The sequence below is a fragment of the Trematomus bernacchii genome, unplaced genomic scaffold, assembly GCF_902827165.1.
Source record: "Trematomus bernacchii unplaced genomic scaffold, fTreBer1.1, whole genome shotgun sequence".
NCBI classification, from domain to species: Eukaryota; Metazoa; Chordata; class Actinopteri; order Perciformes; family Nototheniidae; genus Trematomus; species Trematomus bernacchii.
Genome location: NW_022987550.1, coordinates 966,339 through 993,638, shown reverse-complemented (window position 1 = coordinate 993,638; position 27,300 = coordinate 966,339). Strand labels below are relative to the sequence as shown.

The following is a 27,300-nucleotide window of genomic DNA, read 5'->3' as shown; positions in this document are numbered from 1 at the left end:
TCTGACGTTATACAATTAAAATAAGGAAGTAATAACAATAAGTGTGGCGGTAAAACCGTGTGTTTAGTTTGCGGGGAGCAGATCGCCGTGTTTAAGGAGTACAATGTGAGTCGGCATTACGAGACGAAACACGCGGAGAAATATAAAAACTTGACTGACGCTGAAAGGGCGCGGACATCGGAAGCTTTGCTAGCTAAGCTGCAAAAGCAGCAAGGCTTTTTTACCAAGCTTCACACATCCAGTGATGCAGCAACCATGACCAGCTTTGTGATATCCCACAAAATCGCTAAAAACAGTAAGCCGTTCTCGGAGGGGGAGTTTGTCAAAGAGTGCTTGGTGGACTCTGCAGCACTAATATGCCCTGAAAAAAAAGCCGCATTTGAGCAAGTCCCGCTGTCCAGGCGAACCGTGACTAGAAGGATCGAGGACATTGCGGGGAATCTGGAGCTTCAGCTGCAACGTGAAGTGGCAAGTTACGACTTTTTCTCCTTGGCTTTGGACGAGAGCTGTGATGTCCGCGACACAGCCCAGTTACTCGTATTCGTCCGCGGGATAACACCGGACTTCAAGATTACGGAGGAGCTGGCAGCAATGCGGTCGATGAAAGGGACGACGACAGGGAGCGATCTGTTCACGGAGGTAAACGAGTGCATGGACACGCTGGGACTGAAATGGGACAGACTGGCAGGTGTCAGAACGGATGGTTGTCCAAATCTTACCGGAAAAAATGTCGGACTTTTGAAACGTATGCAAGATAAAGTGACTGAAATCGACGCGGATCAGAAACTGGTATTTTTGCATTGTATTATACACCAACAACATGTGTTGTGCAAGTCAGTGCTAAAAATTAACCATGTTATTGATGTTGTTACTAAAATAGTAAACTTCATCAGCTTTGAACCACAGACAGTTTATCGCACTTTTGGAGGAGCATGAGACTGAGCATCGTGACATCGGCTACCACACAGCTATCAGATGGCTCAGCCTGGGCAAAGTGCTAAAAAGAGTTTGGGACCTGAAAGCAGAGATTCGAGAGTTTTGTGAGAAGAAAGGCAAAGACTTCCCAGAGCTCTCAGATGAGGACTGGATGGCAGATTTTGCATTTGCTGTTGATGTGACTGCACTGATGAATGAACTGAATACCAAACTGCAAGGCAAGGGCCTTTTTGTTCATGAAATGCACAGCCTGGTGAAGGCTTTCATGACAAAGATGCAGTTTCTTTCAAGCCAACTGGAGAGCAACAATCTCACTCACATGCAAACCCTGAAAGAAGTCACACCATCAGCTGATCACCTCCGCAGGTACTCATCCATGTTGGGAGCATTGCATGGTGAGTTTTCAAGGCGATTTGAAGATCTCAGAAAAATCGAGGATGAAATGCACCTGATTTCCTCTCCCTTTACCTGCAGTGTGGATAATGCACCCAGTGATGTTCAGCTGGAACTCATCGACCTGCAGTCGGATGCAGTACTGGCAGAACACTTTAAGTCAGGATCTCTGCTGGATTTCTACTCTTCTCTCAAGGAGGAGAACTTTCCAAACATGAGGAGACATGCTCAGAAGATGTTGGTTCTCTTTGGCTCGACCTACATATGTGAACAAACATTTTCAATTATGAAGTTTACGAAATCCAGGAATAGATCCTCTCTCACTGATGATCATCTGTCAGCTGTGCTTCGCATCTCCACCTCAGACATTCAACCTGACCTTGATGCACTCGTTAAAGCCCAGCAGAGACTAGATTTCTCTCACTGAACAAGAAAAGAGAACTTAAAAACACCAAATGAGGTGGTTAGCCTACAAATGTTGGCATGTAAAGGCACCAACTAGCAGTGAACTGGGACACTTTCTTTGGAAGCCTTTTTCTCAAAATCACAGTTCAGTGATGTTTAGTGACAGTTCAATATGATGTATCTTGCTTAATATTTGGAGTACAAAGACAATATTGTGATGTCTTTAGAATGCTAAGAACCTCTTTCCAACAGTAAATGAAACTCAAAATGTGTTTGAGTGAATGTGACTGAAAATGTTCACTAATATGAGTCACAAATGGTGAAAAACGTTCATTTTGTTTACCATTGTTTTGGGAAATTTGATTTAATAAATGACATTTTTTTGTAAGGCAACCTCACTTTTTCATTGCTTAACTATAACATATACTCTTACCAGCTTGTCAAAACAATGCTATTTACTGCTTTTTATAAAGAAATACAATTAATATTATGCAGAATTGAGTTCAGCCTTTTGGCCTGGCCCTCCACAATATTTTCAGTTTCTCATGTGGCCCCATGGAAAAAATAATTGTCCCACCCCTAATATAGACTCTTATGGCACTACTTCTATTCTATTTTATTGTATTTACTTAAACTATTTTATCAGTTTTATTGTGTTGCACTGTTGGAGGAGCCTTTGACCTCAGATTTGCATCCACATATCTACACTGTAGCTGTGTACGAATGACAATAAAAGCCTTGGATCTTGAAAAATCTTGAATCTGATAATCATTACAGTCGAGAATGGTGTCTTTCCTGTACAGACCACCAGGGGGAGCTATTGCTAATGCAAATATCCTCTTCTTCTGAAAAAGGTCAAAACCATTCAGCTGTCATCACATACTCCTACTAAGTCCTCCTAAGTTCTCTCAATTTATTATTTTATTTGAAGAATATTTGGATTTCCTTTGGAGCCACATCGGTCGTGGTCTTTGTCTTCTCTTGTGTTTGTTCTCATTCCTGCTCTTTGAGGTTTGAAGTTCAAGATGTTTCAAATGTTCATATCTTATCAAGATGTCTTCATCTCATGCAGTCATGTCCTCTTCCTCTTTCTCCGGGAAGTTTAATTGTGCATATGGAAACAATTCATGACGCCTCATTAAAAACAACAACTTTGTTTTGTATTTTACCATTAAGATTCTCAATGAAGGAACTGTTGTATGTTTTTGATTTATTTATCTTATAGTACTTTCAATCCTTGCTGTTTGAAATCTTATTAAAGTAGAGACACTACATACTGATATACACCTGAACATCAGCAGGAGAGGACTCTTTAAAGTAGAGACACTACATACTGATATACACCTGAACATCAGTAGGAGAGGACTCTTTAAATTAGAGACACTACATACTGATATACACCTGAACATCAGCAGGAGAGGACTCTTTAAAGTAGAGACACTACATACTGATATACACCTGAACATCAGCAGAAGAGGACTCTTTAAAGTAGAGACACTACATCCTGATATACACCTGAACATCAGCAGGAGAGGACTCTTTAAAGTAGAGACACTACATACTGATATACACCTGAACATCAGCAGGAGAGGACTCTTTAACATAGAGACACTACATACTGATATACACCTGAACATCAGCAGGAGAGGACTCTTTAAAGTAGAGACACTACATACTGATATACACCTGAACATCAGCAGGAGAGGACTCTTTAAAGTAGAGACACTACATACTGATATACACCTGAACATCAGCAGGAGAGTACTCTTTAAAGTAGATACACTACATACTTATATACACCTGAACATCAGCAGGAGAGGACTCTTTAAAGTAGAGACACTACATACTGATATACACCTGAACATCAGCAGGAGAGGACTCTTTAAAGTAGAGACACTACATACTGATATACACCTGAACATCAGCAGGAGAGGACTCTTTAAAGTAGAGACACTACATACTGATATACACCTGAACATCAGCAGGAGAGGACTCTTTAAAGTAGAGACACTACATACTGATATACACCTGAACATCAGCAGGAGAGGACTCTTTAAAGTAGAGACACTACATACTGATATACACCTGAACATCAGCAGAAGAGGACTCTTTAAAGTAGAGACACTACATCCTGATATACACCTGAACATCAGCAGGAGAGGACTCTTTAAAGTAGAGACACTACATACTGATATACACCTGAACATCAGCAGAAGAGGACTCTTTAAAGTAGAGACACTACATCCTGATATACACCTGAACATCAGCAGGAGAGGACTCTTTAAAGTAGAGACACTACATACTGATATACACCTGAACATCAGCAGGAGAGGACTCTTTAAAGTAGAGACACTACATACTGATATACACCTGAACATCAGCAGGAGAGGACTCTTTAAAGTAGAGACACTACATACTGATATCAACCTATTAGAATCCACAGAGAGACAAAAGAAAAATGTTTAATTTATTTCCATTGTTTATTCGTTGCCCAATTAAAGCAGAACAACCTGGGAGACAATTACATATGATTACACACAACAAACATTAGACGGAGCCGAGCGTTGTTCTCCAGGCGATAAACGGAGCCATTTTCTTCATCACGCTTTACTGTGAGGAAAGGCACAGTAGACCAGCCAGTATATAGAGTAAAAGGTACCTAAAAAAACATAAATCACAAAGATGTTTTATTATTAAACAATTGTTTTGGTTTTTGGTTTTGGAAAGTGTTAGAAACATATCACTGGTCCCCGGCTTGATCTTCAATCTCAGGATCCATGTATTTGTGATCCTCTCCAGAATGGAAGTAGTCATCACATACAGAGCATCAACTAGTTCCTGAACAGTGTCCTTCACATGCTGATATCCAAGAGAGGGAGTTACACAGTCACAAGATGGAGGAATAGAAAGCAGTATTCAATGTTTACTTCAGATTAGCTCCACGTCAGAAATGATCATGCTTGTCATATGTCTATCTCCATAGAGGCTGAATCATCATGTTAATCACATAGCTATCATATGCCTCAAACAGTCCTGATGCTCTTCTAGGTAATCATACATCCTGTCATGTACACAGCTACAGTTGGGGTACCTTTGTTATCACGTTACTCTCAGATTGGAAGAGGACATACAGGATTTTTCCAACAACTACTTATTTTTCTGACAACTTTTTACTTTTACTTCTTACATTTCCCAAACAGGCTGGTTCCTTTAGTTTGAATGTGTGTTTGGTGGCGTGATCATTATTATTTAGAGTCATTGCCTATTGATTTGAACACGATCCGTGTATCCATCATTTCCTGGTCTTCTCTAAAGAAGAGGGACCAATGAAAACGTTGTCATGTTGCCGTTGTTCAGCATGGAAACATTCATTAGCTAACAATGACATTATTGTTCTATTAATATAAAGGGAGGTCAGGTACTCTTTAAAACAGCTGATAGTTATGGGTACTTTTTACTGAAGTACATTTCAAAGCCCTCTTTACTTTTACTTGAGTAAAGAAGTTTAGTCAGTACTTAAAACACGAGTATCTGTACTTCTACTTGAGTAAAGGATGTGTGTACTTTTGCCCTCTCTGATCATGTGCTACTCTGATATTGAAGAGTACATTCAGTATTTTCCCAACAGAAAGTCTGCATTTTACCTCCGATAGTTAGCGCCATGGTGGCTCTGTACATCAGGACGTCTCCGACTCCCCCCTTTATGTGAACTGGCAAACCATTGTCCTCCTGGAGAGAAAAAACATAATAAGTGTTTGCATAAAAAGATATCACCTAACACATTATCAATCAATAGTGCCTGTGAGTCATGGGGCTGTTTTCTCAGAGGAATTTGATTGCCATATTTCTTTTTCGTAGGTTGAACCATGTGTTTTTGTTCGGACCTCTAATTGTTTCAGTGTATTTTTGTTGGATGTTGAAGTGAAATAATCGCAGCCAAACTCCACAAATATATTTTAGATCTGAGAGAAATGGCAGAACTGCAGATTACGTATATCCATGTGCATTCACTGAAGATATAAAACAGATTCAAAAGCCCACAGTTATTGAAGTTAAATAAAGATAAATAGATACAAGTTTATATACTCAATAAAATAAAAAGCAAATCAGCATTTTCATGACTCATATGAGGAGTAATTCAAATATTTGTATTGAGCCATTGTATTCACTGATATAAAACTGATAAAAAAGCACATTTAAAAGCCTTTAGCTTAGCGGTGGTGAGGTGAAGTCATGTGACCGTGCTGTAGTTCCTTTATAGCCCAACATTAGCCACCTTTAGCTTAGCGGTGGTGACGTGAAGTCATGTGACTGTTGAGGTATAGCATACAGAGATATGTATGACTCCATGTATTACTGTGTACCATATTGTTTATATAAGTAGCTGTGACTACTACTGTGTTCATTGGGTAGCGCTGTGGCACATGATTGTGATGTCACTACCTGGGGTATATGACAGTTGGAGTCACGCCCCTTCTTTGTCAGTTCTCATTTCTCTTGACTTGTGTGCATCTAATAAATAACGCTGAGACGAATGGCTAAACTTGAACTGTGAGAATAGTCACCTTTCTGCTGCAGATAGACAAAAGCTATAAGTCTAAATCTGCTAACAGTGACCATGCTGTAGTTTCTTTATAGCCCAACATTAGCCACCTTTAGCTTAGCGGTGGTGACGTGAAGTCATGTGACCGTGCTGTAGTTCCTTTATAGCCCAACATTAGCCACCTTTAGCTTAGCGGTGGTGACGTGAAGTCATGTGACCATGCTGTAGTTCCTTTATAGCCCAACATTAGCCACCTTTAGCTTAGCGGTGGTGACGTGAAGTCATGTGACCGTGCTGTAGTTCCTTTATAGCCCAACATTAGCCACCTTTAGCTTAGCGGTGGTGACGTGAAGTCATGTGACCGTGCTGTAGTTCCTTTATAGCCAGGGGTGCACATAACTGGTACGCAGGTACGCATGCGCGGCAACAATCAGAAACCGTACCGTCACTCGCGTCACAAAGCGCATTTGCGTACCGACGTGAATGTGAAGCTTTTCCAGAAGGCGGTTAGTTCACCGGACGACAGAGTCGGTCTCCGTGTGCACAGACAGGGCTGCTGTTAACGTCGGTCTGTACAGCAGCCCTGCGCTAAAACAGCTGATCCCAACGTTCACACGCTCCACGGTCACGAAGCTCTGTACTCCACTACCACCCCCCCCCCCCGTTGACAATCGCGAAGCGCTGTACTCCACTGACGCCACCCCCCCCCCGTTGACAATCGCGAAGCGCTGTACTCCACCCCCCCCCGTTGACAATCGCGAAGCGCTGTACTCCACCCTCCCCCCCCCCCCCGTTGACAATCGCGAAGCGCTGAACTCCACTGACGCCACCCCCACCCCCCCCCGTTGACAATCGTCAGAAGTTGGAGTACCAAACACTGACTCCAGGTAGTCATCTGAGTACCTCACTGAGAAAGTTGTGTGCACCCCTGTTTATAGCCCAACATTAGCCACCAATTAGCTTACTGGTGGTGACGTGAAGTCATGTGACCATGCTGTAGTTTCTTCATAGCCCAACATTAGCCACCTTTAGCTTAACGGTGGTGAAGTCATGTGACCGTAATGTAGTTTCTTTATAGCCCAACATTAGCTTTTACTTCAGAAGAGGTGTTGTTTTCCCCCCAGTAAGCATTACACAGATCAGTAAACCTGAGTTCTTTAGATTTTTAAGCCTGTTTGTGTTTTCATTGCTGCTGTGTTGCTGTGTAACATCTCACAGTGATAAATCCCAACATTACTTTTCTGTTCTCTCCTGTTTTACCTGGAAGATCTTCTGGGCGTCGGGGACTTTGTTCTTCAGCTGTCTGGCGGAAATGCTGAAGGCACGCTGGGCCAGAACTGGAACTTTCTGCAAAACGCATAATAATGTCAAGCTTAGTTTGGAAAAGTGCCACAATGAAATGCTGCTAAAAAGAACAAGAGTTTAAATATCCTCAAAACTCTGAGGAAATATCTGGCAAAGTATTTTGGCAAATTGTATGTAGCCTACTGTAAGTAAGAAAGTATGCAAGAAAGCAAGCAAGCAAGAAAGCAAGAAGTGAGTAAATAAGTTAGTAAGCATGCAAGCAAGTACGTATCAAGCAAGTACGTATCAAGCAAGTACGTATCAAGCAAGTACGTATCAAGCAGGTGATTATGGTAAAAAGTAAGCATGCAAGCAAGTACGTACTGTATCAAGCAAAGGAGTAAACAAGTCAGGTAAAAGTAAGCAATTAAGTAAATAAGTCTGTAAGCATGCAAGCAAGTAAGTAAGAGTGTAAGTAAACTAGTAAGCAAGTAAGCATGCAAGGAACAGAGCAAGTAAGTAAGTCAATAAATGTCAAACAAGCGAATAAGATAGATAGATAGATAGATAGATAGATAGATAGATAGATAGATAGATAGATAGATAGATAGATAGATAGATAGATAGATAGATAGATAGATAGATAGATAGATATATAGATAGATAGATAGATGGATAGATAGATAGATAGATAAATAGATAGATAGATAGATAGATGATGGATAGATAGATAGATAGATAGATGCTCGCTCGCTCGCTCGCTCGCTCCTCGCTGGCTGGCTCGCTCGCTCGCTCGCTCGCTCGCTGCTCGCTCGCTCGCTCGCTCGGCTCGCTCGCTCGCTCGCTCGCTCGCTCGCTCTCTCGCTCGCTGCTCGCTCGCTCGCTCGCTCGTCGCTCGCTCTCTCGCTCGCTCGTGCTGCGCTCGCTCGCTCGCTCGCTCGCTCGCTGGCTCGCTCGCTCGCTCGCTCGCTCCTCGCTCGCTCGCTCTCTCGCTCGCTCGCTCGCTCGCTCGCTCGCTCGCTCGCTCCTCGCTCGCTCGCTCGCTCGCTCGGCTCGCTCGCTCGCTCGCTGGCTGGCTCGCTCGCTCGCTGATATCTAGATAGATAGATAGATAGATGGATAGATAGATAGGTACATTATTGATCCCAATTTGGGAAATGTTTGCGTTGCAGCAGCATGGAAAACACAAGGTAATGTACATAAATAAACTAAGACACATACAGTAAATAAAACAGTCAAATATATTTCAGAAATAGAAATAAAATAGCATCAAAAAGTTAAAAAGTTAAAAGATTACAAAAAATATATATATACATGTGGAAATACAAATTTCCGGTAACAAATTTAATGCAGGATATTACTGTGCAAGAATGGATTATTCAATATGAAATAGAATATGAATGTAAAATGTCCAGTGGGATTTTAAGTCCATTAAGAGATACAAATACACAAATCACAAAGTATAAAAGAGGTTTCATGCATAAGGGAACTTTTAGGGAGGCTGTGGCTCAGTGGATAGTGTGCTGGACTTCGAATCAGGGGATAGCAAGTTTGAGTCCCACTGCAGTCAGCATGTCGTTGTGTCCCTGAGACACTTCACCCCAAATTGCTCCTGTGGGGATTGTCCACAGTACTGAATGTACTCTTTAAAGTAGAGACACTACATACTGATATACACCTGAACATCAGCAGGAGAGGACTCTTTAAAGTAGAGACACTACATACTGATATACACCTGAACATCAGCAGGAGAGGACTCTTTAAAGTAGAGACACTACATACTGATATACACCTGAACATCAGCAGGAGAGCACTCTTTAAAGTAGAGACACTACATACTGATATACACCTGAACATCAGCAGGAGAGGACTCTTTAAAGTAGAGACACTACATACTGATATACACCTGAACATCAGCAGGAGAGGACTCTTTAAAGTAGAGACACTACATACTGATATACACCTGAACATCAGCAGGAGAGGACTCTTTAAAGTAGAGACACTACATACTGATATACACCTGAACATCAGCAGGAGAGGACTCTTTAAAGTAGAGACACTACATACTGATATCAACCTATTAGAATCCACAGAGAGACAAAAGAAAAATGTTTAATTTATTTCCATTGTTTATTCAGCGTTGCCCAATTAAAGCAGAACAACCTGGGAGACAATTACATATGATTACACACAACAAACATTAGACGGAGCCGAGCGTTGTTCTCCAGGCGATAAACGGAGCCATTTTCTTCATCACGCTTTACTGTGAGGAAAGGCACAGTAGACCAGCCAGTATATAGAGTAAAAGGTACCTAAAAAAACATAAATCACAAAGATGTTTTATTATTAAACAATTGTTTTGGTTTTTGGTTTTGGAAAGTGTTAGAAACATATCACTGGTCCCCGGCTTGATCTTCAATCTCAGGATCCATGTATTTGTGATCCTCTCCAGAATGGAAGTAGTCATCACACACAGAGCATCAACTAGTTCCTGAACAGTGTCCTTCACATGCTGATATCCAAGAGAGGGAGTTTCACAGTCACAAGATGGAGGAATAGAAAGCAGTATTCAATGTTTACTTCAGATTAGCTCCACGTCAGAAATGAGCATGCTTGTCATATGTCTATCTCCATAGAGGCTGAATCATCATGTTAATCACATAGCTATCATATGCCTCAAACAGTCCTGATGCTCTTCTAGGTAATCATACATCCTGTCATGTACACAGCTACAGTTGGGGTACCTTTGTTATCATGTTACTCTCATATTGGAAGAGGACATACAGGATTTTTCCAACAACTACTTATTTTTCTGACGACTTTTTACTTTTACTTCTTACATTTCCCAAACAGGCTTGTTCCTTTAGTTTGAATGTGTGTTTGGTGGCGTGATCATTATTATTTAGAGTCATTGCGTGCCTATTGATTTGAACACGATCCGTGTATCCATCATTTCCTGGTCTTCTCTAAAGAAGAGGGACCAATGAAAACGTTGTCATGTTGCCGTTGTTCAGCATGGAAACATTCATTAGCTAACAATGACATTATTGTTCTATTAATATAAAGGGAGGTCAGGTACTCTTTAAAACAGCTGCTAGTTATGGGTACTTTTTACTGAAGTACATTTCAAAGCCCTCTTTACTTTCACTTGAGTAAAGAAGTTTAGTCACTACTTCTACTTTTACCAGAGTTTTTTTAAACACGAGTATCTGTACTTCTATTTGAGTAAAGGATGTGTGTACTTTTGCCCTCTCTGATCATGTGCTACTCTGATATTGAAGAGTACATTCAGTATTTTCCCAACAGAAAGTCTGCATTGACGCGAAAGGGATTCTGACATAAAGTCAATATAGAACGATTTGGGTATGAGAACGTCTTGGATTAGGATTCATCCTCTGGGGACCATGAATGCATGAACACCATTTCATGACAATCCTTCGAATAGTGGTTTAAGTATTAGCAAGACTATAGTCACTACGTCAGAAAATGATCATTCAATAAATCAATCAAACGTTATCTACATCCATCATTGCAAGTACTTTACCTATAAGATAAAATACGAGTATTGTTTAAGACAAAATAATAATTAAACCTTAGAAAAGAAGATACCAAGATCATTTGTTAAATAAGCGTGTCTTCTTAAATTATTGGAAATGCATACAGAATAGTATATAGTTTACAAATGCTGTTTCAGTTTGACACATTAATTAAAAAGCAACATCGTGTTTTAGTTTAAAGTGGACCTATCATGCTATATTTGAATAATATAGTGTAGGACCATACCTATATAAGGCATATTTATACTTTTTTTTTTTCAAAATACCAAACAGATCATGCATTTTAGCCATGCCTCATTTTGCTCAATTTGACAATTTATAGCTCTGGGCAGATTCATGTGAGAACAGCACCATCCTACAGGCCTGGCATATGTACTACAGCGTCTCCAGCGCTTTCGAACGGCAATGGCCGTGGCTGTCTCCTCCTGATTGGTGGAGTTGGCCCAATAGCCGTAGCGCCACCGTCCTGACGTCAGGACAGTGTTCAAATCTGGATCAGTTTTTATCAGATCCGTTGCAGCCCCTTTTTTAGAGATTTGGGTATGGAGGAAAATAGAGAGGGTTGTGTTTTCTGACACTTGGTGAGTTCCCTGGAACACCGGGGACACATATTCATGTATAAAAGACGTACACAAGTGCATTTTGCATGATAGGTCCCCTTTAATAAATCAGGTGTCTACTTATACTGCATTTCAAATAAAGAATAATGAAAGTAGTCTAAATGAAACCAAAAAGAAAATAAGGCGTTAATGTCTATCATTTATATATCTGTTTTAAAATGTATTGTAACATTGTAATCCTGCCAGTAAACCCCATCTTTTGAAAATGTACCAGTAATCTGATTACATTTAAGGGAATACAGTTGTATGTATCACTTGTATATAGACTCTTATGGCACTACTTCTATTCTATTTTATTGTATTTACTTAAACTATTTTCTCAGTTTTATTGTGTTGCACTGTTGGAGGAGCCTTTGACCTCAGATTTGCATCCACATATCTACACTGTAGCTGTGTACGAATGACAATAAAAGCCTTGGATCTTGAAATATCTTGAATCTGATAATCATTACAGTCGAGAATGGTGTCTTTCCTGTACAGACCACCAGGGGGAGCTATTGCTAATGCAAATATCCTCTTCTTCTGAAAAAGGTCAAAACCATTCAGCTGTCATCACATCTCCTACTAAGTCCTCCTAAATTCTCTCAATTTATTATTTTATTTGAAGAATATTTGGATTTCCTTTGGAGCCACATCGGTCGTGGTCTTTGTCTTCTCTTGTGTTTGTTCTCATTCCTGCTCTTTGAGGTTTGAAGTTCAAGATGTTTCAAATGTTCATATTTTATCAAGATGTCTTCATCTCATGCAGTCATGTCCTCTTCCTCTTTCTCTGGGAAGTTTAATTGAGCATATGGAAACAATTCATGACGCCTCATTAAAAACAACAACTTTATTTTGTATTTTACCATTAAGATTTTCAGTGAAGCAACTGTTGTATGTTTTTGATTTATTTATCTTATAGTACTTGAGTAACTGTACTTTCAATCCTTGCTGTTTGAAATCTTATTAAAGTAGAGACACTACATACTGATATACACCTGAACATCAGCAGGAGAGGACTCTTTAAAGTAGAGACACTACATACTGATATACACCTGAACATCAGCAGGAGAGAACTCTTTAAAGTAGAGACACTACATACTGAATATACACCTGAACATCAGCAGGAGAGGACTCTTTAAAGTAGAGACACTACATACTGATATACACCTGAACATCAGCAGGAGAGGACTCTTTAAAGTAGAGACACTACATACTGATATACACCTGAACATCATCAGGAGAGGACTCTTTAAAGTAGAGACACTACATACTGATATACACCTGAACATCAGCAGGAGAGGACTCTTTAAAGTAGAGACACTACATACTGATATACAGCTGAACATCAGCAGGAGGACCTTTAAGTAGAGACACTACCAACCTATTTTAAAGTAGAGACACTACCAACCTATTATAATCCACAGAGAGACAAAAGAAAATGTTTAATTTATTTCCATTGTTTATTCGTTGCCCAATTAAAGCAGAACAACCTGGGAGACAATTACATATGATTACACACAACAAACATTAGACGGAGCCGAGCGTTGTTCTCCAGGCGATAAACGGAGCCATTTTCTTCATCACGCTTTACTGTGAGGAAAGGCACAGTAGACCAGCCAGTATATATAGAGTAAAAGGTACCTAAAAAACATAAATCACAAAGATGTTTTATTATTAAACAATTGTTTTGGTTTTGTTGGTTTTGGAAAGTGTTAGAAACATATCACTGGTCCCCGGCTTGATCTTCAATCTCAGGATCCATGTATTTGTGATCCTCTCCAGAATGGAAGTAGTCATCACATACAGAGCATCAACTAGTTCCTGAACAGTGTCCTTCACATGCTGATATCCAAGAGAGGGAGTTACACAGTCACAAGATGGAGGAATAGAAAGCAGTATTCAATGTTTACTTCAGATTAGCTCCACGTCAGAAATGATCATGCTTGTCATATGTCTATCTCCATAGAGGCTGAATCATCATGTTAATCACATAGCTATCATATGCCTCAAACAGTCCTGATGCTCTTCTAGGTAATCATACATCCTGTCATGTACACAGCTACAGTTGGGGTACCTTTGTTATCATGTTACTCTCATATTGGAAGAGGACATACTGGATTTTTCCAACAACTACTTATTTTTCTGACGACTTTTTACTTTTACTTCTCACATTTTCCAAACAGGCTTGTTCCTTTAGTTTGAATGTGTGTTTGGTGGCGTGATCATTATTATTTAGAGTCATTGCGTGCCTATTGATTTGAACACGATCCGTGTATCCATCATTTCCTGGTCTTCTCTAAAGAAGAGGGACCAATGAAAACGTTGTCATGTTGCCGTTGTTCAGCATGGAAACATTCATTAGCTAACAATGACATTATTGTTCTATTAATATAAAGGGAGGTCAGGTACTCTTTAAAACAGCTGCTAGTTATGGGTACTTTTTACTGAAGTACATTTCAAAGCCCTCTTTACTTTTACTTGAGTAAAGAAGTTTAGTCAGTGCTTAAAACACGAGTATCTGTACTTCTACTTGAGTAAAGGATGTGTGTACTTTTGCCCTCTCTGATCATGTGCTACTCTGATATTGAAGAGTACATTCAGTATTTTCCCAACAGAAAGTCTGCATTTTACCTCCGATAGTTAGCGCCATGGTGGCTCTGTACATCAGGACGTCTCCGACTCCCCCCTTTATGTGAACTGGCAAACCATTGTCCTCCTGGAGAGAAAAAACATAATAAGTGTTTGCATAAAAAGATATCACCTAACACATTATCAATCAATAGTGCCTGTGAGTCATGGGGCTGTTTTCTCAGAGGAATTTGATTGCCATATTTCTTTTTCGTAGGTTGAACCATGTGTTTTTGTTCGGACCTCTAATTGTTTCAGTGTATTTTTGTTGGATGTTGAAGTGAAATAATCGCAGCCAAACTCCACAAATATATTTTAGATCTGAGAGAAATGGCAGAACTGCAGATTACGTATATCCATGTGCATTCACTGAAGATATAAAACAGATTCAAAAGCCCACAGTTATTGAAGTTAAATAAGATAAATAGATACAAGTTTATATACTCAATAAAATAAAAAGCAAATCAGCATTTTCATGACTCATATGAGGAGTAATTCAAATATTTGTATTGAGCCATTGTATTCACTGATATAAAACTGATAAAAAAGCACATTTAAAAGCCTTTAGCTTAGCGGTGGTGAGGTGAAGTCATGTGACCGTGCTGTAGTTTCTTTATAGCCCAACATTAGCCACCTTTAGCTTAGCGGTGGTGAGATGAAGTCATGTGACCGTGCTGTAGTTCCTTTATAGCCCAACCATTAGCCACCTTAGCTTAGCTTAGCGTGGTGACGTGAAGTCATGTGACTGTTGAGGTATAACATACAGAGATATGTATGACTCCATGTATTACTGTGTACCATATTGTTTATATAAGTAGCTGTGACTACTACTGTGTTTATTGTGGTTAGCGCTGTGGCCACATGATTGTTGATGTCACTACCTGGGGGTATATCTGACAGTTGGGTCACCGCCCCTTCTTTGTCAGTTTCTCATTCTCTTGACTTGTGTGCATCTAATAAATAACGCTTGAGACGAATGGCTAACTTGAACTGTGAGGAATCGTCACCTTTCTGCTGCAGAATAGAACAAAGGCTATAAGTCTAAATCTGCTAACCAGTGACCATGCTGTAGTTTCTTTATAGCCCAACATTAGCCACCCTTTAGCTTAGCGGTGGTGGTGACGTTGAAGTCATGTGACCCGTTGCTTGTAGTTTCCTTTTATAGCCCCCCAACATTAGCCACCTTTAGCCTTTAGCGGTGGTGACCGCTGAAGTCATGTGACCATGCATGTAGTTACTTTTATTAGCCCAACATCTTAGCCCACCTTTAGCTTAGCGGTACTCCACGGTGACGTGAAGTCATGTGACCTGGTGTTTCTTACTAGCCCAAAATTAGCCACTTTCGCTTAGCGGTGGTGAGTGAAGTATGTGACCGTGTGTTCTTTTGTAGTTCCTTATAGCCCAACATTAGCCACCTTTAGCTTTAGCGTTGGTGACAGAATGAGTATTTGTGACCGTGCTTTAGTTCCTTTATAGCCAACATCATGTGACCGTGCTGTAGTTCCTTTATAGCCAGGGGTCACATAACTGGTACGCAGGTACGCATGCGCGCAACAATCAGAAACCGTACCGTCACTCGCGTCACAAAGCGCATTTGCGTACCGACGTGAATGTGAAGCTTTTCCAGAAGGCGGTTAGTTTCACCGACGACAGAGTCGGTCTCCGTGTGCACAGACAGGGCTGCTGTTAACGTCGGTCTGTACAGCAGCCCTGCGCTAAAACAGCTGATCCCAACGTTCACACGCTCCACGGTCACGAAGCTCTGTACTCCACTACCACCCCCCCCCCCCGTTGACAATCGCGAAGCGCTGTACTCCACTGACGCCACCCCCCCCCGTTGACAATCGCGAAGCGCTGTACTCCACCCCCCCCCGTTGACAATCGCGAAGCGCTGTACTCCACCCTCCCCCCCCCCCCCCGTTGACAATCGCGAAGCGCTGAACTCCACTGACGCCACCCCCCCCCCCCCCCGTTGACAATCGTCAGAAGTTGGAGCACCAAACACTGACTCCAGGTAGTCATCTGAGTACCTCACTGAGAAAGTTGTGTGCACCCCTGTTTATAGCCCAACATTAGCCACCAATTAGCTTACTGGTGGTGACGTGAAGTCATGTGACCATGCTGTAGTTTCTTCATAGCCCAACATTAGCCACCTTTAGCTTAACGGTGGTGAAGTCATGTGACCGTAATGTAGTTTCTTTATAGCCCAACATTAGCTTTTACTTCAGAAGAGGTGTTGTTTTCCCCCCAGTAAGCATTACACAGATCAGTAAACCTGAGTTCTTTAGATTTTTAAGCCTGTTTGTGTTTTCATTGCTGCTGTGTTGCTGTGTAACATCTCACAGTGATAAATCCCAACATTACTTTTCTGTTCTCTCCTGTTTTACCTGGGAGATCTTCTGGGCGTCGGGGGACTTTGTTCTTCAGCTGTCTGGCGGAAATGCTGAAGGCACGCTGGGCCAGAACTGGAACTTTCTGCAAAACGCATAATAATGTCAAGCTTAGTTTGGAAAAGTGCCACAATGAAATGCTGCTAAAAAGAACAAGAGTTTAAATATCCTCAAAACTCTGAGGAAATATCTGGCAAAGTATTTTGGCAAATTGTATGTAGCCTACTGTAAGTAAGAAAGTATGCAAGAAAGCAAGCAAGCAAGAAAGCAAGAAGTGAGTAAATAAGTTAGTAAGCATGCAAGCAAGTACGTATCAAGCAAGTACGTATCAAGCAAGTACGTATCAAGCAAGTACGTATCAAGCAGGTGATTATGGTAAAAAGTAAGCATGCAAGCAAGTACGTACTGTATCAAGCAAAGGAGTAAACAAGTCAGGTAAAAGTAAGCAATTAAGTAAATAAGTCTGTAAGCATGCAAGCAAGTAAGTAAGAGTGTAAGTAAACTAGTAAGCAAGTAAGCATGCAAGGAACAGAGCAAGTAAGTAAGTCAATAAATGTCAAACAAGCGAATAAGATAGATAGATAGATATAGATAGATAGATCGATAGATAGATAGATATATATATAGATAGTACTAGATAGATATCGATAGATAGCTCGATATTATAGCTAGATCGCTAGATAGATAGCTGCTAGATCGCTCTCTCGCTCCTCGCTAGCATCGCTCGCTCGCTCGCTGGCTGCTCGCTCGCTCATGCTCGCTCGCTCGCTCGCTCGCTCGATCGCTCGCTCGTGCTCGCTCGATCGCTCGCTCGCTCGTGGCTCGCTCGCTCGCTCGCTCGCTCGCTCGTAGCTCGCTCGCTCGCTATCTCGCTCGCTCGCTCGCTGCTCGCTGCTGCTCTCCTCGCTCGCTCGCTCGCTCGCTGGCTCTCTCGCTCGCTCGCTCGCTCGCTCGCTCGCTCGCTCGCTCGCTGGCTGGCTCGCTCGCTCTTCGCTCGCTCGCTCGCTCGCTCGCTCGCTCGCTCGCTCGCTCGCTCGCTGGCTGGCTCGCTCGCTCGCTCGCCTCGCTCGCTCGCTCGCTCGTCGCTCGCTCGCTCGGTGGCTCGCTCGCTCGCTCTGCTCGCTCGCTCGCTCTCTCGCTCGCTCGCTCGCTCGCTCGCTCGCTCTCTCGCTCGTCTCGCTCGCTCGCTGGCTCGCTCGCTCGCTCGCTCGCTCGCTCGCTCGCTCGCTCGCTCGCTCGCTCGCTCGCTCGCTCGCTCGCTCGCTCGCTCGCTCGCTCGCTCGCTCGCTCGCTCTCGCTCCTCGCTCGCTCGCTCGCTCGCTCTGGCTCGCTCGCTCGCTGGCTAGCTCGGCTCGCTCGCTCGCACGCTCGATAGGTACATTATTGATCCCAATTTGGGAATGTTTGCGTTGCAGCAGCATGGAAACACAGGTAATGTACATAATAAACTAAGACACATACAGTAAATAAAACAGTCAAATTATTTCAGAAATAGAAATAAAATAGCATCAAAAAGTTAAAAAGTTAAAAGATTACAAAAAATATATATATACATGTGGAAATACAAATTTCCGGTAACAAATTTAATGCAGGATATTACTGTGCAAGAATGGATTATTCAATATGAAATAGAATATGAATGTAAAATGTCCAGTGGGATTTTAAGTCCATTAAGAGATACAAATACACAAATCACAAAGTATAAAAGAGGTTTCATGCATAAGGGAACTTTTAGGGAGGCTGTGGCTCAGTGGATAGTGTGCTGGACTTCGAATCAGGGGATAGCAAGTTTGAGTCCCACTGCAGTCAGCATGTCGTTGTGTCCCTGAGACACTTCACCCCAAATTGCTCCTGTGGGGATTGTCCACAGTACTGAATGTACTCTTTAAAGTAGAGACACTACATACTGATATACACCTGAACATCAGCAGGAGAGGACTCTTTAAAGTAGAGACACTACATACTGATATACACCTGAACATCAGCAGGAGAGGACTCTTTAAAGTAGAGACACTACATACTGATATACACCTGAACATCAGCAGGAGAGCACTCTTTAAAGTAGAGACACTACATACTGATATACACCTGAAACATCAGCAGGAGAGGACTCTTTAAAGTAGAGACACTACATACTGATATACACCTGAACATCAGCAGGAGAGGACTCTTTAAAGTAGAGACACTACATACTGATATACACCTGAACATCAGCAGGAGAGGACTCTTTAAAGTAGAGACACTACATACTGATATACACCTGAACATCAGCAGGAGAGGACTCTTTAAAGTAGAGACACTACATACTGATATCAACCTATTAGAATCCACAGAGAGACAAAAGAAAAATGTTTTTAATTTATTTCCATTGTTTATTCAGCGTTGCCCAATTAAAGCAGAACAACCTGGGAGGACAATTACATATGATTACACACAACAAACATTAGACGGAGCCGAGCGTTGTTCTCCAGGCGATAAACGGAGCCATTTTCTTCATCACGCTTTACTGTGACAGGAAAGGCACAGTAGACCAGCAGTATATAGAGTAAAAGGTACCTAAAAAAACATAAATCACAAAGATGTTTTATTATTAAAACAATTGTTTGGTTTTTGGTTTTGGAAAGTGTTAGCAAACATATCACTGGTCCCCGGCTTGATCCCTTCAATCTCAGGATCCATGTATTTGTGATCTCTCTCCAGAATGGAAGTAGTCATCACACACAGAGCATCAACTAGTTCCTGAAACAGTGTCCTTCACATGCTGATATCCAAGAGAGGGAGTTACACAGTCACAAGATGGAGGAATAGAAAGCAGTATTCAATGTTTACTTCAGATTAGCTCCACGTCAGAAATGAGCATGCTTGTCATATGTCTATCTCCATAGAGGCTGAATCATCATGTTAATCACATAGCTATCATATGCCTCAAACAGTCCTGTGCTCTTCTAGGTAATCATACATCCTGTCATGTACACAGCTACAGTTGGGGTACCTTTGTTATCATGTTACTCTCATATTGGAAGAGGACATACAGGATTTTTCCAACAACTACTTATTTTTCTGACGACTTTTTACTTTTACTTCTTACATTTCCCAAACAGGCTTGTTCCTTTAGTTTGAATGTGTGTTTGGTGGCGTGATCATTATTATTTAGAGTCATTGCGTGCCTATTGATTTGAACACGATCCGTGTATCCATCATTTCCTGGTCTTCTCTAAAGAAGAGGGACCAATGAAAACGTTGTCATGTTGCCGTTGTTCAGCATGGAAACATTCATTAGCTAACAATGACATTATTGTTCTATTAATATAAAGGGAGGTCAGGTACTCTTTAAAACAGCTGCTAGTTATGGGTACTCTTTAATGAAGTACATTTCAAAGCCCTCTTTACTTTCACTTGAGTAAAGAAGTTTAGTCACTACTTCTACTTTTACCAGAGTTTTTTTAAACACGAGTATCTGTACTTCTATTTGAGGTAAAGGATGTGTGTACTTTTGCCCTCTCTGATCATGTGCTACTCTGATATTGAAGAGTACATTCAGTATTTTCCCCAACAGAAAGTCTGCATTGACGCGAAAGGGATTCTGACATAAAGTCAATATAGAACGATTTGGGTATGAGAACGTCTTGGATTAGGATTCATCCTCTGGGGACCATGAATGCATGAACACCATTTCATGACAATCCTTCGAATAGTGGTTTAAGTATTAGCAAGACTATAGTCACTACGTCAGAAAATGATCATTCAATAAATCAATCAAACGTTATCTACATCCATCATTGCAAGTACTTTACCTATAAGATAAAATACGAGTATTGTTTAAGACAAAATAATAATTAAACCTTAGAAAAGAAGATACCAAGATCATTTGTTAAATAAGCGTTGTCTTCTTAAATTATTGGAAATGCATACAGAATAGTATATAGTTTACAAATGCTGTTTCAGTTTGACACATTAATTAAAAAGCAACATCGTGTTTTAGTTTAAAGTGGACCTATCATGCTATATTTGAATAATATAGTGTAGGACCATACCTATATAAGGCATATTTATACTTTTTTTTTTTTCAAAATACCAAACAGATCATGCATTTTAGCCATGCCTCATTTTGCTCAATTTGACCATTTCTAGCTCTGTTTTTGCAAGGGCAGATTCAGTGAGAACAGCACCACCTACAGGCCTGGCATATGTACTACAGCGTCTCCAGCGCTTTCGAACGGCAATGGCCGTGGCTGTCTCCTCCTGATTGGTGGAGTTGGCCCAATAGCCGTAGCGCCACCGTCCTGACGTCAGGACAGTGTTCAAATCTGGATCAGTTTTTATCAGATCCGTTGCAGCCCCTTTTTTAGAGATTTGGGTATGGAGAAAATAGAGAGGGTTGTGTTTTCTGACACTTGGTGAGTTCCCTGGAACACCGGGGACACATATTCATGTAGAAAAGACGTACAAAAGTGCATTTTGCATGATAGGTCCCCTTTAATAAATCAGGTGTCTACTTATACTGCATTTCAAATAAAGAATAATGAAAGTAGTCTAAATGAAACCAAAAAGAAAATAAGGCGTTAATGTCTATCATTTATATATCTGTTTTAAAATGTATTGTAACATTGTAATCCTGCCAGTAAACCCCATCTTTTGAAAATGTACCAGTAATCTGATTACATTTAAGGGAATACAGTTGTATGTATCACTTGTATATACGACTCTCTATGGCACTACTTCTATTCTATTTTATTGTATTTACTTAAACTATTTTCTCAGTTTTATTGTGTTGCACTGTTGGAGGAGCCTTTGACCTCAGATTTGCATCCACATATCTACACTGTAGCTGTGTACGAATGACAATAAAAGCCTTGGATCTTGAAATATCTTGAATCTGATAATCATTACAGTCGAGAATGGTGTCTTTCCTGTACAGACCACCAGGGGAGCTATTGCTAATGCAAATATCCTCTTCTTCTGAAAAAGGTCAAAACCATTCAGCTGTCATCACATCTCCTACTAAGTCCTCCTAAATTCTCTCAATTTATTATTTTATTTGAAGAATATTTGGATTTCCTTTGGAGCCACATCGGTCGTGGTCTTTGTCTTCTCTTGTGTTTGTTCTCATTCCTGCTCTTTGAGGTTTGAAGTTCAAGATGTTTCAAATGTTCATATTTTATCAAGATGTCTTCATCTCATGCAGTCATGTCCTCTTCCTCTTTCTCTGGGAAGTTTAATTGAGCATATGGAAACAATTCATGACGCCTCATTAAAAACAACAACTTTATTTTGTATTTTACCATTAAGATTTTCAGTGAAGCAACTGTTGTATGTTTTTGATTTATTTATCTTATAGTACTTGAGTAACTGTACTTTCAATCCTTGCTGTTTGAAATCTTATTAAAGTAGAGACACTATACTGATATACACCTGAACATCAGCAGGAGAGGACTCTTTAAAGTAGAGATACTATACTGATATACACCTGAACATCAGCAGGAGAGGACTCTTTAACGTAGAGACACTACATACTGATATACACCTGAACATCAGCAGGAGAGGACTCTTTAAAGTAGAGACACTACATACTGATATACACCTGAACATCAGCAGGAGACTCTTTAAAGTAGAGACACTACATACTGATATACACCTGAACATCAGCAGGAGAGGACTCTTTAAAGTAGAGACACTACAATACTGATATACACCTGAACATCAGCAGGAGAGGACTTCTTTAAAGTAGCGACACTACATACTGATATACACCTGAACATCATCAGGAGAGGACTCTTTTAAAGTAGAGACACTACATACTGATATACACCTGAACATCAGCAGGAGAGGACTCTTTAAAGTAGAGACACTACATACTGATATACAGCTGAACATCAGCAGGAGAGGACTCTTTAAAGTAGAGACACTACCAACCTATTATAATCCACAGAGAGACAAAAGAAAAATGTTTAATTTATTTCCATTGTTTATTCGTTGCCCAATTAAAGCAGAACAACCTGGGAGACAATTACATATGGATTACACCACAACAAACATTAGACGGAGCCGAGCGTTTGTTCTCCAGGCGATAAACGGAGCCATTTTCTTCATCACGCTTTACTGTGAGGAAAGGCACAGTAGGACCAGCCAGTATATAGAGTAAAAGGTACCTAAAAAAACATAAATCACAAAGATGTTTTATTATTAAACAATTGTTTTGGTTTTTTGGTTTTGGAAAGTGTTAGAAACATATCACTGGTCCCCGGCTGATCTTCAATCTCAGGATCCATGTATTTGTGATCCTCTCCAGAATGGAAGTAGTCATCACATACAGAGCATCAACTAGTTCCTGAACAGTGTCCTTCACATGCTGATATCCAAGAGAGGGAGTTACACAGTCACAAGATGGAGGAATAGAAAAGCAGTATTCAATGTTTACTTCAGATTAGCTCCACGTCAGAAATGATCATGCTTGTCATATGTCTATCTCCATAGAGGCTGAATCATCATGTTAATCACATAGCTATCATATGCCTCAAACAGTCCTGATGCTCTTCTAGGTAATCATACATCCTGTCATGTTCACAGCTACAGTTGGGGTACCTTTGTTATCATGTTACTCTCATATTGGAAGAGGACATACAGGATTTTTCCAACAACTACTTATTTTTCTGACGACTTTTTACTTTTACTTCTTACATTTCCCAAACAGGCTGTTCCTTTAGTTTGAATGTGGTTTGGTGGCGTGATCATTATTATTTAGAGTCATTGCGTGCCTATTGATTTGAACACGATCCGTGTATCCATCATTTCCTGGTCTTCTCTAAAGAAGAGGGACCAATGAAAACGTTGTCATGTTGCCGTTGTTCAGCATGGAAACATTCATTAGCTAACAATGACATTATTGTTCTATTAATATAAAGGGAGGTCAGGTACTCTTTAAAACAGCTGCTAGTTATGGGTACTTTTTACTGAAGTACATTTCAAAGCCCTCTTTACTTTTACTTGAGTAAAGAAGTTTAGTCAGTGCTTAAAACACGAGTATCTGTACTTCTACTTGAGTAAAGGATGTGTGTACTTTTGCCCTCTCTGATCATGTGCTACTCTCTGATATTGAAGAGTACATTCAGTATTTTCCCAACAGAAAGTCTGCATTTTACCTCCGATAGTTAGCGCCATGGTGGCTCTGTACATCAGGACGTCTCCGCTCCCCCCTTTATGTGAACTGGCAAACCATTGTCCTCCTGGAGAGAAAAAACATAATAAGTGTTTGCATAAAAAGATATCACCTAACACATTATCAATCAATAGTGCCTGTGAGTCATGGGGCTGTTTTCTCAGAGGAATTTGATTGCCATATTTCTTTTTCGTAGGTTGAACCATGTGTTTTTGTTCGGACCTCTAATTGTTTCAGTGTATTTTTGTTGGATGTTGAAGTGAAATAATCGCAGCCAAACTCCACAAATATATTTTAGATCTGAGAGAAATGGCAGAACTGCAGATTACGTATATCCATGTGCATTCACTGAAGATATAAAACAGATTCAAAAGCCCACAGTTATTGAAGTTAAATAAAGATAAATAGATACAAGTTTATATACTCAATAAAATAAAAAGCAAATCAGCATTTTCATGACTCATATGAGGAGTAATTCAAATATTTGTATTGAGCCATTGTATTCACTGATATAAAACTGATAAAAAAGCACATTTAAAAGCCTTTAGCTTAGCGGTGGTGAGGTGAAGTCATGTGACCGTGCTGTAGTTCCTTTATAGCCCAACATTAGCCACCTTTAGCTTAGCGGTGGTGAGATGAAGTCATGTGACCGTGCTGTAGTTCCTTTATAGCCCAACATTAGCCACCTTTAGCTTAGCGGTGGTGACGTGAAGTCATGTGACTGTTGAGGTATAACATACAGAGATATGTATGACTCCATGTATTACTGTGTACCATATTGTTTATATAAGTAGCTGTGACTACTACTGTGTTTATTGGGTAGCGCTGTGGCACATGATTGTGATGTCACTACCTGGGGTATATGACAGTTGGAGTCACGCCCCTTCTTTGTCAGTTCTCATTTCTCTTGACTTGTGTGCATCTAATAATAACGCGCTGAGACGAATGGCTAAACTTGAACTGTGAGAATAGTCACCTTTCTGCTGCAGATAGACAAAAGCTATAAGTCTAAATCTGCTAACAGTGACCATGCTGTAGTTTCTTTATTGCCCAACATTAGCCACCTTTAGCTTAGCGGTGGTGACGTGAAGTCATGTGACCGTGCTGTAGTTCCTTTATAGCCCAACATTAGCCACCTTTAGCTTAGCGGTGGTGAGATGAAGTCATGTGACCGTCCTGTAGTTCCTTTATAGCCCAACATTAGCCACCTTTAGCTTAGCGGTGGTGACGTGAAGTCATGTGACTGTTGAGGTATAACATACAGAGATATGTATGACTCCATGTATTACTGTGTACCATATTGTTTTAAGTAAGTAGCTGTGACTACTACTGTGTTTATTGGGTAGCGCTGTGGCACATGATTGTGATGTCACTACCTGGGGTATATGACAGTTGGAGTCACGCCCCTTCTTTGTCAGTTCTCATTTCTCTTGACTTGTGTGCATCTAATAAATAACGCTGAGACGAATGGCTAAACTTGAACTGTGAGAATAGTCACCTTTCTGCTGCAGATAGACAAAAGCTATAAGTCTAAATCTGCTAACAGTGACCATGCTGTAGTTTCTTTATAGCCCAACATTAGCCACCTTTAGCTTAGCGGTGGTGACTGAAGTCATGTGACCGTGCTGTAGTTCCTTTATAGCCCAACATTAGCCACCTTTAGCTTAGCGGTGGTGACGTGAAGTCATGTGACCATGCTGTAGTTTCTTTATAGCCCAACATTAGCCACCTTTAGCTTAGCGGTGGTGACGTGAAGTCATGTGACCGTGCTGTAGTTTCTTTATAGCCCAACATTAGCCACCTTTAGCTTAGCGGTGGTGACGTGAAGTCATGTGACCGTGCTGTAGTTTCTTTATAGCCCAACATTAGCCACCTTTAGCTTAGCGGTGGTGACATGAAGTCATGTGACCGTGCTGTAGTTCCTTTATAGCCAGGGGTGCACATAACTGGTACGCAGGTACGCATGCGCGGCAACAATCAGAAACCGTACCGTCACTCGCGTCACAAAGCGCATTTGCGTACCGACGTGAATGTGAAGCTTTTCCAGAAGGCGGTTAGTTCACCGGACGACAGAGTCGGTCTCCGTGTGCACAGACAGGGCTGCTGTTAACGTCGGTCTGTACAGCAGCCCTGCGCTAAAACAGCTGATCCCAACGTTCACACGCTCCACGGTCACGAAGCTCTGTACTCTACTCCCCCCCCCACCCCCCCCCCCCGTTGAACAATCGCGAAGCGCTGTACTCCACTGACGCCACCCCCCCCGTTGACAATCGCGAAGCGCTGTACTCCACCCCCCCCGTTGACAATCGCGAAGCGCTGTACTCCACCCTCCTCCCCCCCCCCCCCCCCGTTGACAATCGCGAAGCGCTGTACTCCACTGACGCCACCCCCCCCCCCCCCGTTGACATTCGCAAAGCGCTGAACTCCACTGACGCCACCCCCACCCCCCCCCCGTTGACAATCGTCAGAAGTTGGAGCACCAAACACTGACTCCAGGTAGTCATCTGAGTACCTCACTGAGAAAGTTGTGTGCACCCCTGTTTATAGCCCAACATTAGCCACCAATTAGCTTACTGGTGGTGAAGTCATGTGACCGTAATGTAGTTTCTTTATAGCCCAACATTAGCTTTTACTTCAGAAGAGGTGTTGTTTTCCCCCCAGTAAGCATTACACAGATCAGTAAACCTGAGTTCTTTAGATTTTTAAGCCTGTTTGTGTTTTCATTGCTGCTGTGTTGCTGTGTAACATCTCACAGTGATAAATCCCAACATTACTTTTCTGTTCTCTCCTGTTTTACCTGGAAGATCTTCTGGGCGTCGGGGACTTTGTTCTTCAGCTGTCTGGCGGAAATGCTGAAGGCACGCTGGGCCAGAACTGGAACTTTCTGCAAAACGCATAATAATGTCAAGCTTAGTTTGGAAAAGTGCCACAATGAAATGCTGCTAAAAAGAACAAGAGTTTAAATATCCTCAAAACTCTGAGGAAATATCTGGCAAAGTATTTTGGCAAATTGTATGTAGCCTACTGTAAGTAAGAAAGTATGCAAGAAAGCAAGCAAGCAAGAAAGCAAGAAGTGAGTAAATAAGTTAGTAAGCATGCAAGCAAGTACGTATCAAGCAAGTACGTATCAAGCAAGTACGTATCAAGCAGGTGATTATGGTAAAAAGTAAGCATGCAAGCAAGTACGTACTGTATCAAGCAAAGGAGTAAACAAGTCAGGTAAAAGTAAGCAATTAAGTAAATAAGTCTGTAAGCATGCAAGCAAGTAAGTAAGAGTGTAAGTAAACTAGTAAGCAAGTAAGCATGCAAGGAACAGAGCAAGTAAGTAAGTCAATAAATGTCAAACAAGCGAATAAGATAGATAGATAGATATAGATAGTAGATAGATAGATATAGATATATAGAT

The 27,300-nt window shown here is 41.1% G+C and overlaps 2 protein-coding genes across 2 annotated transcripts; both read right to left on the bottom strand.

Moving 5' to 3' along the window:
• Positions 1-4,191: 4,191 nt before the first annotated feature.
• LOC117477023 (cytochrome c oxidase subunit 7A2, mitochondrial-like) lies at positions 4,192-7,690 on the bottom strand (the record flags this gene model as incomplete). The annotated part of the gene is made up of 3 exons (XM_034123725.1): positions 4,192-4,393; positions 5,379-5,463; positions 7,538-7,690. Coding segments are annotated over 3 exons (297 nt in total), but the record flags the coding sequence as incomplete, so codon positions are not given.
• Positions 7,691-9,668: 1,978 nt separating this feature from the next.
• On the bottom strand, positions 9,669-26,844 carry LOC117476998 (cytochrome c oxidase subunit 7A2, mitochondrial-like; the record flags this gene model as incomplete). Its single annotated transcript, XM_034123688.1, has 3 exons — positions 9,669-9,873; positions 14,352-14,436; positions 26,692-26,844. Coding segments are annotated over 3 exons (297 nt in total), but the record flags the coding sequence as incomplete, so codon positions are not given.
• Between the last annotated feature and the right edge of the window lie 456 nt (positions 26,845-27,300).